The sequence below is a fragment of the Nymphalis io genome, chromosome 5, assembly GCF_905147045.1.
Source record: "Nymphalis io chromosome 5, ilAglIoxx1.1, whole genome shotgun sequence".
In the NCBI taxonomy this organism is placed as follows: domain Eukaryota; kingdom Metazoa; phylum Arthropoda; class Insecta; order Lepidoptera; family Nymphalidae; genus Nymphalis; species Nymphalis io.
The window spans coordinates 9,526,641-9,544,240 of record NC_065892.1 but is presented as its reverse complement, the minus strand read 5'-3'; the positions used below and the strand labels follow the sequence as shown (position 1 = coordinate 9,544,240).

The 17,600-nt window shown below is 29.8% G+C and overlaps 2 protein-coding genes across 2 annotated transcripts; both read left to right on the top strand.

Annotated features, from left to right (window-relative positions):
• The first annotated feature begins 4,566 nt into the window (after positions 1 to 4,566).
• LOC126768729 (cuticle protein 7-like) lies at positions 4,567 to 5,675 on the top strand. Its single transcript, XM_050487005.1, has 4 exons — positions 4,567 to 4,633; positions 4,767 to 5,003; positions 5,148 to 5,314; positions 5,400 to 5,675. The coding sequence occupies exons 1-4, from the start codon at positions 4,622 to 4,624 to the stop codon at positions 5,554 to 5,556; spliced, it is 573 nt and encodes a 190-aa protein (XP_050342962.1). The 5' UTR covers positions 4,567 to 4,621; the 3' UTR covers positions 5,557 to 5,675.
• Positions 5,676 to 12,344: 6,669 nt separating this feature from the next.
• LOC126768389 (cuticle protein 8-like) lies at positions 12,345 to 16,550 on the top strand. Its single transcript, XM_050486414.1, has 4 exons — positions 12,345 to 12,353; positions 12,623 to 12,826; positions 15,169 to 15,335; positions 16,441 to 16,550. Exons 1-4 carry the CDS (start codon positions 12,345 to 12,347, stop codon positions 16,502 to 16,504), a joined length of 444 nt encoding a protein of 147 aa, XP_050342371.1. The 3' UTR covers positions 16,505 to 16,550.
• Positions 16,551 to 17,600: the final 1,050 nt, after the last annotated feature.

Below are 17,600 nucleotides of genomic sequence, written 5' to 3'. Positions count from 1 at the left end.
ACATTTTCAAAGGTCAGTTAAACCATTAAACGTTGTATTATAAGTTTTAATTGCTAACGAAACAGTATGCACACTTTTTGTTTTGTATTTAGGTAAAATTTCATTTTCATATATATATAAAGTAAAGTAACAGGCAGTAAATATCTAGTATCTATTGCTAAGGCCTCTTATCCTTTTGAGAGGAAGGTTTGAAACTATTGCCTGTACGCTGCTCCGATGCTGACTGGTGATAAATTTTCATCCGACACATAGGGATGTCTTTACGATGCTATATACATTTACTGCTGAGCATTATATGAATTGTAACACGAATTTAGCATATGTAATTGCAACGTATTCAGTGCTGCTGGTCCTTAACCTGGGTTTTAACCCGCAATTATCGGTTAAGATTCACGTGCTTTAGATCATCACCGCTCATTTTTTATATATTTATCATAATTATTTCAATTTATAATTTCAAGTCAAATTTAAAAATAAACTACAAACTAGTCGGCTTTAGATATCATAACTTTTATAATTGACATCAATCTATAAGTATAAGGCGTTCCAAACATTTAAATTTATCTCTTGCCTTCAATCAATGTTTATGTCAACTTGACTTAAGGAAACTAACGAACCACTAACAATAAGTCTATTCAATGACGCTATCTAACTCGGGCAAGTTAAATAAACAAATAAAATTGAACGTAGACTTTGCACAATTAATTTACATTCGTAACTAATATCGAATCGGCAAATAAATCAGGGTCTAGAAATTGCGTGTTATAATTTCTCTGCTACTATTTACGCCCATGCCCTGTAAAGCGACTAGTTTCGCCAACTTCTGTTAGACTGTGTCATAATCGTTAAATAACTAAGTACTGCTCTAAATCCACTGCCCTACTATTAACGACACCATCGAATCGTACATGTTGTCATAGTTTCGGTTTTCTTATTTTAAACAATTCAGTACGCTAAACAGAAATTATCAGTCAGCAGCCATCAGTCGGGTATGCTCAAGAGATACTTATCGAGGACGGCCATCGCAAGGTTTTCAGTAAATGACACCGGACCCCAGGCAGACACGTAAAACTGTTTTAGAAAAATCTTCAGTAACAGAACACTTCATCAGAACATAATGTCAGTTTTTATTTTATTATAAAATTATATCAATATAAACGCATAATATATGTAGATACTCATTCAACACAGAAAAGTCCTTGGTATTATTAAATTAGGCGCTCGAAACAAAAAAGATTGATTGATATCAAACTCTCATGGTCAAAGTAAGCGGTGATTGACCTCTGAACCACGGGCTATACTTATCCTTTCAATCGAATTGGTTGACTTCACGGAAAGCCTTGTCACTTTTTAGTAAAGCAACGTTTACATGTTAAGGAACGACGTATAATTGAATATCTTACACGCTATTCTATCACTAAAAATCTTCAAAGTTTGTTAGCCCTTGTATAATGCGTCTGGTACATTCTGCCCTTTCATTCATTATATTCGACCTTGTATATGTTACTTACATAAGTATTTTATCTACATAAATGTATAAAAATACCTTTGTTGTCCATGAAATATTATATATACTATGTATGCGTTTGTCAAATTATAGCCTGACAATCATAGTCTGTAATAAAGTGGGCCATTTAAAATTACTTTATACCAAAAAATTAAACGATTTCCAAGACTTACTGCATACTTGAAATAATGATACCTATATAGCAACTTTCGCGCACGCAGTTCCTTGTGAACAATCTTTAAAACTAGATAAGACAAAATGTGTCGTATCTATGTTAAACATCAAACACACTGTTAGCGCTTCCGTGACGGTATCGAATCACGTTTATAACGAACTACCGGACTTAGTGTGCAGTCAAGGATTTCTTAAGACAAATCGAAGTGAAAAATCTATAACAATTAGTTCATTTTCAAGGTTACAGTAAGTTCCGTGATGTATTGTTAAAATAGTAAAAATAATAACAAGACAGCCAGCGAATGAATTTCTTGATTGTTACATACAATTTAAAAATTTTAATTAAACACATTTCTTAGGTTTGTTTTTCTTCGTTTTGAACAAATTAATCTCGCTCAAAATCAGTGTTGCCGTTCGTCGTATCTTGTTGAAGCCATCAACAATTCGCAAAGAAACAATTTAAAAGACAAGTTTACACAGCTCGATACTTATTTAATTAAACACATTTCTTAGGTTTGTTTTTCTTCGTTTTGAACAAATTAATCTCGCTCAAAATCAGTGTTGCCGTTCGTCGTATCTTGTTGAAGCCATCAACAATTCGCAAAGAAACAATTTAAAAGACAAGTTTACACAGCTCGATACTTATTTAAGTATGACCCAATAAACAATGTACCTTCGTTCAATCATTAAATTGCTTCATTATACTTATGATATCAACTCCTGATCGTATTACGAGCATTCGTTAGGAAATCGAATACACTATATTGGTTTGGTTATTATAGTTCTCAACCGCTGTGTGGTCGATGACATGGGGATACGATCCTTTTGATCTTAATATTGCACAATCACTTGCATTTATGAATGCTGTCACTAGTGCTCGCTGGTTGTAAGTTACTAATTATATTTTTATTCATAAATATAAATAATTTTAAAAAATATACAGAATCCCGTTCTGTGACTGTGTTCTTGAACTGATATTTATTTATTTGATCATGGTTGCATGCTTTTATAAATGAAACCAATACGCTAAAGCTCATTGCTATGCCAAAGTTTATGATGATGACAGAGTTACAAACCATTTACCATAGAATTGACTTTCTATCGAAATTAATTTATTTTTCTTCAAGCACCAACTCCTATAGGAATTCGTAATATACAATAAATATAATAATTAGTGACCTCGAGCTCATGTCGAACCATTGGTGAAGGTTCTTAAGACTGTATGTTCATTTACGGCCAGGCTTTCGTCATTTCGTATTTCGTTTCGTTAACTTATGAACTTTTATTAGAAAAATTTGTAGCATTTCTTAGTGTTTAAGCTTTTAATATATATTAGAAAATAAAGATAAATAAACAAAGAAATCACCTAGTTTATAGTGTTCACTTATTCCTGTACTCATGGCCCTTGTAAAAAAATTGCCCTATATTACCTATCTCTATAGTATAAATGGGATGGTAAACTGTAACACAAACATACGATAGTTTTATGATTAGTATTTAGATGTCCAACTATACAAGGATTAATGGAAACTTATATCAAAGAAACATTATGATGACTAATATTAATACGAAAAATGTTTAAATAATTATTAAAAAAAAATATATAGGAACATTAAATTAGTAAAATATTTTGTTACTTTTTCTGGTTATTTAGTTTAAGTCCATGTGTTAAGTTGAAAAATATTTATGAGCAGTAAAGCGTTTAACGAGTCATAATACTTGAGGCGTAACTGAAAACGCTCTTTATCAAGACATTGAAGCAATAATGTCTTGATAATGCTATATAATTTTATATATGATGATATACGCAACACTAATATATTTGAACATCTAGACACTGATACTTGAAATATTTCTAATCACACTCGTACAACAAATTTACTGTAAACTAACAGCCCGTAGTTCCAATCCTGGCCAGAAGCGCTTTGCTACTATAGTGCTGATTGGTGAATATACATATAGTGCTATGAGCATTAGAATGTTTTCCAACAACCTTGTGAACGAAGATGTTATGTTTCTTATGCCTGTACACTGGCTCACTCATCCTTCAAACCGGAACGCAACAATACTAAGTATTGCTCTTTAGCGGTAGAATATAGACTTTGCATTGTAAGACATATTAACCATCCCCATATGCGCCATGAACTTTTGGAATGGACTTTGCATTGTAAGACATAACATCTTAGATGTCTGTGCCTGTAGTTATATTGACTCATTTGCGATTCAAACAGTATTATTGTTTTTTGTCCGTAGAATATATAAGTGAAATATTAAGTACCTCCAAGTACAATATTAGAAGTCAGTTGTGCTTGCTTGGATTGGAACAGGCGATTTAAGATTAAGATTCATATTTTCTATGCACTTGGCTTGATCTAAGGTTTTTACTGGCTATCAACCTCTAATTATTTTTTATACTAGCAAATGAATGAATTCGGACGAAAATACAATAATATAATCATCATATAGATTACTTGATGTTGGAACCAGGTCTATGATATTGTTCTCCAACGTCTAACAGTGAAAACTTAAATTTATTCTCACTTTATTTAATTTATGTTTTTTTTTAATATTAATTAAATGATTACGTCTATATCATTTTTGTTTCGCAAAATCCTCTGTATATAAATAAATAGAATTCCCAGTAAAAAAAATATCAAAATTATTACGACCAATATATAGCTTCCATACTGTTATTACTATAGTACGTTACAATTAGCAAGTCGCAATCTCGGTAAAGATAGAGTTGCCGCTGCAGGGCGCGATAGTGAGGGGGTAAGTGATTAACGAAGGCAACGACGACCTCGCTGTGTCAAAGTTACGGAACTGAAACGACCGCAAGCCCCACCACCGAAGGACTATGTCTCCGTTTTCGTTTTCATATAAAAGTCCCGCCCGGCCCGATAATGGTATCAGTCACCTGTTCTGATTATCAACAGCAATATGTTCTCTAAAGTAAGTTGAACTCTGTGCTTTTGACACAGTATTAGTTATTTTATTTAAATATAATTAAACTAGTAAATATTTACTGACAAATTTAAATTTCATGAAATTTAACTTTAAAATATTAATTAACAATTTATTTTAGATCGTCGCCCTCAGCGCTGTGTTGGCCGCTGCCAACGCTGGCATCCTACCTCTTCACCACGCTGCGGCTGTGTCATCCCAAAGCATCATCCGACATGATACCCCCGTGCACTACGCACACGCAGCACCTCTGATCCACGCCGCACCAGTCCAGTCTGCTCACATTGTCCACTCTGCCCCTATTGTCCATGCCGCTCCCGTCGTCCACGCTGCTCCCATCGCTATTGCTCATGAATACGTACGTATAAAAATTATTTTCATTTAAATATTTTTTTATTACATAATTATTTACATTAAAGCCTTTAATTGTATTTTTTTAATAATAACTATTATAAATAATTTTAATTCTAAGACTTTAATTTATTCAAAAAAATTTTTTTAGTCTCACCCCAAATACGACTTCTCTTACTCCGTTGCTGACCCCCACACCGGTGATCACAAGTCCCAACACGAGAGCCGCGACGGTGGTTCCGTGCACGGAAGCTACTCTCTCGTTGAGCCTGACGGTTCCGTCCGCAAAGTAGAATACACCGCTGATGACCACCACGGGTAAGCACGATTCCAAATATTGGTGTTTTTCATTCGATATATCTTAAAAACTGTTCTATCATTAATCGTTTAACTCAATTCACAGTTTCAACGCCGTTGTCCACAAGACTGTTGGCCACCACCCAGCCCCCGTCGTCCACGCCGCTCCCGTGGTCCACTCTGCCCCTCTCGTTCACGCCGCACCAATCGCTCACATCGCCTACGCTCCTCTAGCACATGGTCATCATGGTCTCCATTACTAAACGTCTTAGCTTAGCATACTGATATGATCGTGACGGATGACTGATTGTGATATTTATGTGTGATTATAATACTAATTGATATGAATTTAATACTCACTTGTAAATAAATACTTTTTGCTGATCAATATTTATTTTATTTAAACCTTCTAAAAAAACTTAAAACAATTAACTACTTCTACGCATACATGCTTTTAATAAATATTACATTACATTTTTGGCACAAAAATTTCGTAAAGAGACTGTTCATACAATTTAATACATATTTAATACAAACATTACCCTTGAATTGTTACGTTAGTCAGTCAGTAGCTTAAAATAATAATTAGTATAGTCATTACACAGCATGCGTGGTTGCGTGTTGATGTTTTAAAATTATAATCACTGTTTATATATATGGAAAAACTTACGAAACGTATTATCTACAAATGTAACGGCCTAGATAAATCACAATTAAGATTTCAACTCGAATAATAAAGGGCGTTTCTTAAGAACTGATTTGGTATATTAGTACTTTAAAAAATAAACTATTTTACTTAAGTAACTAATGATTTTACACACTAAGATATTTATTATAATATTAGCCAAAGGAAACATCTCATGATTAACTAAAGGTAAAAAACATTGAAGGACCATGAGTGTAGTGTATACACATTAGGTCAATAAATTGCCAGAACGCAAATTACATCCAATTTGTTGCGCTAAAGGTTACATTCGAAATGTCACTAAATGACAAATGTTTCTTGTGTATATTGTAATCTAATGTTGACAAATAAACATGATTTATAACGTTGGTTGATGATTACATAGCATGAAGTGTCAATCCTTATTTAAACTTTTGTACGTTTTGCAATATTTCACGATCAAGATCTTGTTAAAATATTTTAAAACAACATAATATTTAGCTTTTATATATAAGTAGATAAAATTTGTATTTTCGTTGTGATAAGCTTAATATTACCTACATTACTTAATTACACTCATACTTTCGTCTCTTTCTATCAATATACGATTTAACCGCAACAAACAATTATTTAAATATACGTTTTTTAGAACATTTATCATTTTTAAAATTAAAATACGCATATACCATATGCGAGTACCTTCCGTTCTCTAACTCTTTAATTAGTTAGTAATTAATTAGCTCGTTCATTTTTCTCCCAGTATTCGAAATTTCAATCTGAAGTAAAAATGAAATAATCATTTTATATCGTATTTTATTAATTTAAGTCTTTTGTATTTATAAGTATTCCATTGTCATAATTTCGATTTATAGAAACGAAACAGATTAAAAAGAGACGAGTGAAACAAAAATGCTACTCAGATAAATCTAAAATTTTAATCGATTGATTGACCTTAAGTTTCGATAACAATAAGCCGAATCACAGCACGATCGCGTTTGAAGCTTAAGATACAATTTCTCAAATTAATAAAGTAACCTTATTGTGAATTATAGGATTGCCTTCTCGCTTGGTTATATTTTCACTGTTCTATGTATGAATGACAAAAAGCTGAACTTTGCTTAAAATTATCTATCTTATCTCTCTTATTTTTTGTATTAGTATTTTAGTGTTAACATTAGTTAAATTATATAAAATAGGTTAAGAAATTATAAATTTTGTTTACGTTCTGTATGTATTTTAATGTTTTTATTCTAGTCGCTTCTGTATTGTGATGTTTTAACAATAACAAATAAATAATTATTCTATTCTATCACAATAATCCTAAACTAGTTTTGTATAAATACAAATACTTCATGATTACGTTAATATACAATCTACTACATTATTTATTTGAAGTTGACAAGACAAGAAAACTGTTACAATATATATATATACATATATATATATTTAAATAACATTTGTTGACGTGAAAAAAAACTTTCTTCCATCTTCTAGGACACGGTAATGCTTTAAAATATCGAAAAACATGTTCAACATTATATTTATAATATAAATAATATGTAATACATATGATATAAATAACACAAATAGCTGTGAACAAGCGTTAAGATTCCAATCGTGCGTGAGAGTAATTGTTAGACTATTGGCGTTCATAATCAGTTTTTACGGTATCTGTGGTATTCATACTTTATTAGATATTGTATCTTTACGTGAGAACCAATGTGTTGCTTATATTACTTTCCTGTTTTACATAGACTAGTAGACTCCCAATCACGTGGATGACAATGAAATCAAGGTTTAAAATATCAGAATTATTTGATCTCACGTGATTTTTATTGAATAAAATAGTAGCTTTGGTTTTGGTTACTAGTCATGTAATCAATTAAAACGTATTTCAGTATTTATAAGTCGCTGATATATACGATGTACGTAGCTTTATGTATTCATGAATTTCAAAATAAATTCAGAACATAAATGCAAATGAAATTAAGGAAAAAGAACTGTTACCTAAGCCACGAATGTTATCTGTGGTAAAAATTAATATAAATAAATAAATAACGACGCTATCTATTGGATTAGAAAATATATATCTTTTTTACTATGCTTATAGAGTAGAGATTAAGTTAAACAAACAATATTTAGCTTAAACAACTGTTGTCTCCCAAACTATAGTGACATAATTTATTAAACAGCATCTCGTAAATTAAAAAAAAAATCTAATAGCTTTTGTTTATTTTGAACATATTCCGTATTAATTATTTTTTTATTTAAAAACACTTTGCCAGCGCTTATTTCACTTATAGCCTTCTTAGAAAATAAAAATATAAATGTACTCTATGCTTGTAACAGTAACAAAAACTTTAATATATTTTTACGTAACATAAAAATATGAACTCTCAATGACACCGCAGCTACTGTTCTTTTATACCTGCTTAATTTAGACATTGACCTGTTAAACGATACATTACAAAGGCAAAGTGAATGTACTGTCTCCATTGAATTAGATAAAGAGATTTAAAAAATATTGCATAATTTAATTTAGTAATTAATTGTCAACCAGATTCAATGATTCTGATCAATTAACAATTCATTGTAAAATGTATTCTAATATAAATTGTATTAATTCATTCTAAGATAGTATAGAAATATGTCTTTTGCAAAATCAGAATTCACGTTATTTAAATGGCCTCTATCTCTCTACATTTGAACAACAACAGCGGAAAATACCATTAAGGATTTCAGTAGTGAGTTTTTTCACTATTAACTCGTAAATTACCTATATACATATATTATAAAATTGGTACAGTTTTCTGTAGCTGCATATAAGTAATATCTGATTGGATAAAAAAATGTATAAAAAAATTGGTTATAGTAACAGCAGATAAATAATAATTTGAGTATTAACATATATAAATTAATTTTTATGCAACAATTTTTTTAAGAAACGTTTATTGTTGTCTTTTTGCAGTAATAATAGCTAGAATTAAAAATTCTAACGTTAGTTTGTTTATTTGTTTGTTTGTTCCGCTTTTAAGTCTGAACTACTCAACCAATCGTCATGAAATTTTGAGTCAAGGAACAAAAAAGGACTTGCAGTACTTAAAACCCGGCCACCGAACAGCTATCCCGCCCCCGCCTCTCACACGCAGGCATAGCGGAAACTAATAAATATATATATTAAACAAAAAAAAAAGTGAAATATTTCTACTCTAATATAATACTTTAATTTAAAACTTATAATACCCATTTATCAGTTTAATATATTTATAGCTTACATTACTCGAGGGTTTGCTAATTTGTTCTATTAACAGATAAGATTGATAATAATATAAGTAAAGTATGATCCAAATTACATATGCAAAATATCAAATTGAGACGAGATTAAAATCACTGATTCCGGTTTAAAATCAACTTCCTAAATTTCTTTACATACAGGCGCCGTGAGAGAGTTCGATCCTCCTGGCTGGCCTAGGCCAGTCAAGGTACGGGCCTCGGGGTTGCCCCCTTTACCCGGGCTGTTCCTCCTCGACGGTTTTGACCGTCGCGTCATTTCATTCTGGCCCGTTTACAGGCGCCGTAAACACAATCGTAGTAGAGAGCTACAACAATAAGAATGACTTAGTCGTATTGGTGCACTTACTAATAATTATAAATGCGAAAGTGAGTTTAATCAACACTTCCTATCCACCCCCACTCCCCACACCGCACAAGCGGGCGAAATCGCGGGCGGTAACTAGTTTTATGTAAAGTAATTACTTTGGATGAATTTAGTTCAAGTTCGTATCCTTATATACAAAATCATAATGAAAATCTGTATTTTTCATTATGATCAATAACAAGTATATATTTTTGTTTATTATTTTGTAACAATTTTAATAATTCTCAAGACAATTGTCACGCACTTACGTTTTATGGTTGAATTTAATATACTTATAACCATGTTAGTATATTATTGAGTAACATTTTTATGAAGTAGTAAATTGGTGTGCTTGTTATATCGTAACACGAAGTAGGTACTTAAATTATTGTGTTTAAAACTTACTTGACCAACATACTGAGTGAAAATCTACAAACAGTATTAAGCGACAGTCATTTTAGTTGTAATATATATATATATATATATATATATATATAATTTGTGATTATAATTCATTTCGTGCTTTACGGTGAAGGAAAACATCGTGAAGATTCCACCATACCGCATTGGAGCAGCGTGGTGGAATAAGCTGCAAAACCTTGTCCTCAAAAAGGGAGAGGAGGCCTTAGCCCAGCAGTGGGACATTAACAGGCTGTTACTGTGTATATGTGTAGTACATTCAACAATTTTTAGTTAACCTTGAAAAATATTTTTCTGCAACATGTAAAAGAAATTATATAGAGTTATAATATTATATTACAAAAATAGTTTTTTAATTCAAAAATACCAAACGAATATTTTATAAAATTGATAGACAAATGACAACGTATGGTTAAATTTTTTCAAAATAAAATTCATGAGACAGTTTAATTTTATTACAATTTAATATTTACGATATTTTTAATTTATTAATTCTATGTAAACTGAATATACTAACCGTTATATAATAATAATAATTTACTAACCGTTATAGCGAGCGTCCGAACATATACCACGCAGACAATTGCAATAATTCTACAAGTTGCTATATATATCTCTCGTTAACTTACTAAATATCATAAACATAAAAAGTTATGTTTCATAATAACTATTGTTTAAATAATTACAAGTCCTTTGTTGGACTTTTTGTCACGACACACTCGTTGGAATATTACAAGTTCACAGTGTTCCACAATCTGCATAATTTACGAATTAACTATTTGTGCTTCGCGGTTTTACATGCTTTATATAGATGTCTCTTTATGTCTGTCTGTCAGTCTGTCTGTGTGAACACGATAAATAAAAAAATTATTGAACGGATTTATATACGGGTTTCACCAATGGACGAAGTGATTAATGAGGAATTAATGAGGTTGATATGTATAATTATTTATGTTTTTGTCTAAATTTGGCTGAAATACGCTGATTATTGTTGAATATGCTGGAAAAAATATTATTCACTTAAAAAGTTAACTTAATTGTTGACACTGACAATTACTGGGAATTCGATTATTTAATCTGTATGTATATATTGCTTAGCGGATGAAAATTTCTGAAGAAATATATTACTACGAAATGAACGAAGCCCTTTAATAAAATTATATACGGCTACATAAATTGGTGAAAAAAACTTCGCCTCACGGCATTTTTTTACAATTATTAACAAGTAGCTAACCATAAAAACTTACAAAGTTACAAAGTTTTTATGGTTAGCTACTTTTTATTCATTTCATATTAAACTTGAATATTTTGATATTTTATAGAAGAAATAGTAGTAAGTAAGAAGAAGTAGTAGTCTTAATAAAAAAGCTACTCAAAATAAAGAACCAAGATAGTCTTTAAGGGAAACATAAATATAAATTATTAATTTAAAAAAAACAGATGACAAAACAATAGATAGCTGTAAGGCAAAAAATAGAAGCCAACAATAATTCGCATGAGACATGAAAATTGTCTTAGTCTTAAGTATACGAGTACTGTGTCAAATGAAATATCAAAAATCGTATCCACCGATTCTGTTTGCTAAATAAACCATAAATGAACCATACTAAGGTATCATCATTTGAAACAATGTACATACATATAGGGCTTTTAAAACGTGCCAACCTTATTAAGTTTCTAAAATGGTAATTTAATCTACTTACTTGAAATTAAGATAATATTTAATAAAAATAGGCACATTTGTTTTTTTATATCTGTAAATTATTCATTCAATTTAAAGTCTATAAAGCGTCAATAGTTTTCTATTTATATACCAAGGTACCATTAAGTACTTTAGTCCTGAAACCGAACCGTTAATAAACAACGTAAGTGAATCCGAAACAGATAATAATATTATAAACATTTACAGTTAATTTAATAGTAAAACGGATTTATCTAATCTTTTAGAAACTTATAAATCTAATAAGCATTATCAACTAGTGCAAAACAATTCATCAATGTTTTACCCGCGCCTCATGTTTCAGGACAAGGTCGAAACCACCAGATCGATGAAACAAACTTTATTTACCAAATATATTTAGCATCAGATTATTTCAGGTTAAAAACGAAAAAAATGTGATAATTGCCTTCCTGTCACATGTGCAATACACTGTACATAGATATTACGATAAATCTATTAGCAAACCCTGAGAAATTGATTTTTGCTCTAATAATTCCCACTATTATAACTTCTATAAAAGCTAATGAAGGAGACCTCATACATGCACTTTAGTTTAGATCTCTACTTAGAAGTTATTCTCTCGTATTATAATTACATTTTGTAGTTTAAAATGTATAGAGTAAGTGATACTAATATGTTTGGTGAAAAAATTAATAAAATTCAGATATGTGTGTTAAAATTGAAGTTTCTAATAAATACATACATACATACATCGAAATTGTATTCTCAGTTCAGTGATATGCCATTGAGAAAAACCTTCTTCTTCTTCTTCTTTGTTCAAAGCCTCTTCCCAGTTCAGCTGGGGTCGGGTCTCCTTGTACATTTGCGCCAGAGAGCTCATTAAGAAAAACCATTGAATATTTATTAATACTCACGTTGTTGTTTCAGCTTTTAGTTTTATGTAGCCTTATATCGGCCAGTATCGCTGTATTTCCACATCATCATCATCACTTCGCAGTCTCTCACCAGGAACTGGTAAAGCATAATGGACCGCACCATCCAGTACAAATACACCACCCGGTACCCATCCATCACCATGTCCCCATCTTACATCACGTGCCAGTTCATCACGTACCCCACCATGATCACTACGTAAGTGTTTTGCGTGTGTTTGTATTAATAATATTATTTACTAAACTCACTATAAATAATTTACTAATACTCTTTACATCCCGTATAATTAAAATGAAATTGCTATAAATAACAAAGTATTCAATTAGCATATTCGTGTATTCAAATATAAAAACGACAAGAAGTAGCGGATTTATATATATGTAATTAAGTACTAGCCTAGGGCAGCAAATTTTTGAATTTTGGGATGAATGATTAGACAGACGTATTCATAATATTATTAATCGCGAAAGATATATCTTTGAGCAGTTATCGAATACAAACCAGTCAGTATTTATTTATCCATTGATACGAGAAACACCATCGGCATATTTACAAAATTAAAAAATTATAATTACGATTATAGGCTGATATACCATTACAAGCTATTGATAGTTATAACATTTTTTTACAACAAAACTTTTTCAAAAGTTGTAACTCGTACTACCGTCAAAATAATTATGTAATAAAATTATAACTATTGTATGAAATGATGACATCATATACACTTTTTACTCAAGTCTCTTGTTGGAATTGTTAACAATACGTTATATGTGAAAACTGTTATATAAACGTGACAATTGTCTCAGGTGACACTTTAAAGATACATATTACGTATTGCGTGTGAACTAATTCATAATCCCCAATTAAATCAACCAATTATGCATATAATATTATATTATATGTTTTAATGACATTAAAATTTCTTATACATTATGCAAGACAACAATATATATATATATATATATATATATATATATATATATATATATATATATATATATATTTGTCTTATATCATTGTAATATATTAACTTTACTTTTCAGAAATCAAAATAATTAAAGAAATCCATCAATAAACAGTTATGAAAAAAATATTGTTACTGCCTTTTAAAATTTAAAATAACCAAATTGATTTAAATAAAACTTGAGGTGTTTTAGTTTATGGTATTATTTGAACAGAACATATAATACGTTTCATATTCTTATGCAAGTAATATATTTTTATGCCCATATTAACTGTATATAATGAATTTTCATTTTCAATATCTACTTGAAAGTAATTGATAAATTAACAGCTCCGGAAATTATTAAAATGATTGATTAACTAATGATAGGTTCACACCATTCGAATCGATTTTAACAAACAGCTTGAATCAACAACATATGAAAATTAATAAACAATTAAATTATTAGTCATAACGTTTTTTAATTCAAAGTTTGTTCCGACATTTTAAATAGCGTCCGATTTATGAGTAGATCGAATAAAATTGACTCGTGTGAACACAGGATTAACCACGTTCCGAGCAAATGCTCGAATGAACAACAAATGAGGCCTGTCCTGTTAACAAATTAAACAAACCGTAACGATTTAAAACGAAATCTTTTCATCGCATTACAAACATTTTGTATAACATATAGGAGAATTACCTGCAAAATATTTCCTGAATCATAACAACCATTATTACTGGAGGAAATGTAAACAATATAATTTCTATCTTCTTATATTTATATGTTATCGTCTGCTATTATTATTATTTGTTTGTTCAAACATATAAACTGATAGTATCTTTAAAGTTTTCTCTTTGTATTTTCGAATGTCTTACTAAAAATAAAATAAATAAAGTAAGAAGCTAGTTTATATACTTAGTAACCACGAACGCTATCAAACATAAAAAAACATGCGTGTATTTATAAATAACAGCATGCTACACGAATTATTTAAGTAAATAAGTATTCTTAATGTACAAATTCAATTTTCATTTATTATGCGATTACAATAATAACTATAAAAAAAACCGAGATGGCCCAGTGGTAAGAACGCGTTAATCTTAACCGATTATCGTGGATTCAAGCCCGGGCAAGAAGCACTGAATTTTCATGTGCTTAATTAGTGATTATAATTCATCTCGTGCTTCACGATGAAGGAAAACATCGTGAGGAGACCTGAATGTGTCTAATTTCACTGAAATTCTGCCACATGTGTATTCGACCAACCCGCATTGGAGCAGCGTGGTGGAATAGGCTCCAAAAACCTTCTCCTCACAAAGGGAGAGGAGGCCTTAGCCCAGCAGTGGGACATTCACAGGCTGTTAATGGTGAAATAAAAACTGTTTCGAATAAGCAAAAAATATTGTAATATATAAATAAAAGTTAATGACAATGAAAGAAACAATTTATGATGATGTTATTTTTATTACTAAAATTAAAAATAATTTTGTAACTGACAACATCTAAAAAATATGCTATTTTAGATGTTAAAATTATTCTAATAATACCTTATTATTTTTGATTAGTCAATATAAATTGTATTGATTTTTTTAGTCATTTCCCGAGTACAAATTCGCATATTCCGTCCACGACCACCACACGGGAGATGTGAAGTCCCAACACGAACATCGTCACGGGGACGTTGTCCACGGTGGCTATCAGCTAGTTGAACCAGATGGTAGTTTAAGGAAAGTGGAGTACAAAGCTGATGATCACACTGGGTAAGTGAAATATACCACAAAAAAAGTATTTTTATTATTTTGTTACTATTTCATTCCAGTTTGTATTAAGTATACCAAGCCTTATACTTATGACGGGTTTGTTTAAACTATTTGTTTTAAAAAAATCTAAATATAAAAAAATATATATATTTATAAATAAAATAACTACTTTTATCAAAATTTGACTCCTATGAAATTTTAACCAAAATTAAAAGTAATATTATAGTACATCTGTTTATAAAGTAAAGATATATACATATATCTTTACTTATTTTATATATATATATATATATATATGTATTTATTTATATATATATATATATATATATATATATATATATATCTATATGTATATATCTTAATTATTATATTATGTGTTTGTTCCTTTTCGGCAATCCATATTTCAGTTCATATCTCATAAAATTTTAGTTATACTTACATACGTTGCACTTAAAATTAACACTTATAAAAATATACATATATATTAATGTTTGTATATTCATACAATGAAGTTCAAATGTATTAGAAACATGACAAGCAAATTAAGCGTAACATGTCGGAACGAAGTCGGAAAGCATTAAGTTTTCATTGTAGAGAAAATTAATATATTCTTTGAATATTGTCCATTGTATTAATAACATTTTAATTGCAACTTGTTATTTTTTATTATGTACGTACATATGTTTGTACTTTTCTTTCGGCACGCATATTTTTGTACCCAACAAATAACGATTTTAACACAAAATTAATATAAAAAAATTACGGACGCGTAATTGCATAATGAAAATTACTTTAAATCTGGAGTTTGCTTCATAATTTGGAGGTGAAGTAAGAATTTTCCTAAATTTTGATTTCGAAAAGACAGTATCAAATCTCAATCTACAACTTAAAATCGATACATATTTTATCACTATTTTTAGTCAAAACGAAAACAATGCAAAAATATGTGACTTCGATACTGTCAGGTATCAGTTGTTGTCATACAGCACTTAATTCCAATAAAGACGACCCTAAGAACATTTAGCGTAAGAATATTCCGCTCTAAATGCTCTTAAATAAAAACTCGCCATTTATATTTAAATTTAAAATATATTTCTTGTTTCAGTTTCAACGCCGTTGTGCATCATACGTCGCCTCACCACCACATCCACCTCCAACACCATATTTAATTTACTTATAAAACAAATTGCACATTAAAAGACTGAAGATTGATCACGATTTGTAAAATGTACCTTATTAAATATTAATAAAGAAAGCGCTTTCTTTGATTTTTTTATTTTATTGTTATTTAAGTAATTTTATTTAATTCCTATTTTGTTAGTACATTTGAAAACGTATTAAATGCCTGATGCCAAGTATATACGATGAAATATGTGAAAATGTGTAATGTCAATTTTGCTTCAATTAATGTAAAGGCGTAGTAGTTTTGAGTTAATTATTTACCTATTGATGAGGTTAATCCATATGGAGAATAGAGACGTTATCCATTATAACACCAAAATTTTAGAATATTTTCGACAACTGACGAGAGTTTGCGATGCTATTTGGAAATGTATCGCAACATGGATTGCCTACTTGAACGTACATAATTACAATTTATCTTAGTAAAAATGAACATAAAACAATACTAATTATTAGTTTAAAATACTTAAATCAATAACCGCCGATTTTATGGAGCTAAACAAACGTATACAATAAAACATAAATTCGTATAAATTCATTCACAATAAACCTATCGCAAAAAATTTCTTTATTTTAAAAATCATTTAATTTAATGAATACGGAAAAAATATCTGAAATTGACCCAACATACACAGTTTAGTTAGAAATATATATCTTATTTTTTACACAGTTATTAAATTAAAGTCTTATAGGTGTTGAGTTCACAAAATTTACTTAAAATTTAATGATTAGGTACATTTATTTTTCGTAAATATTATGGAGCTACTTAACATAAATTACTAACTAATTGTTACATTACAATTGCAATTAATAAGACATGTATATTCATATTTGCTAATCGTATTAAATGCATTAATCATAATGAAAATTGCAATATTGAGATCCCGCATATTTAGGTCATAGGGATTTCGTTCGAATTGTAAAACACATATTACATATTTCAATTTTTTCATTTTTTTATACCTTATCCATTGAGTATCAATTTTTATAAGTTTTAATGAACTGTGCGTATATGCATTAAATCTTACAACTAAATATTAGTATATTTTTACTCAACCGATTTGGAAACCTATTAAATTTTAT

What these genes read in the sequence shown, in the direction of transcription:
- LOC126768729 (XM_050487005.1), top strand. An exon ending in TCGCTATTGCTCATGAATAC is followed by an intron (nt 5,004 to 5,147) that starts GTACGTATAAAA and finishes AAATTTTTTTAG; the next exon opens with TCTCACCCCAAATACGACTT. An exon ending in ACCGCTGATGACCACCACGG is followed by an intron (nt 5,315 to 5,399) that starts GTAAGCACGATT and finishes CTCAATTCACAG; the next exon opens with TTTCAACGCCGTTGTCCACA.
- LOC126768389 (XM_050486414.1), top strand. An exon ending in TACCCCACCATGATCACTAC is followed by an intron (nt 12,827 to 15,168) that starts GTAAGTGTTTTG and finishes TGATTTTTTTAG; the next exon opens with TCATTTCCCGAGTACAAATT. An exon ending in AAAGCTGATGATCACACTGG is followed by an intron (nt 15,336 to 16,440) that starts GTAAGTGAAATA and finishes TTCTTGTTTCAG; the next exon opens with TTTCAACGCCGTTGTGCATC.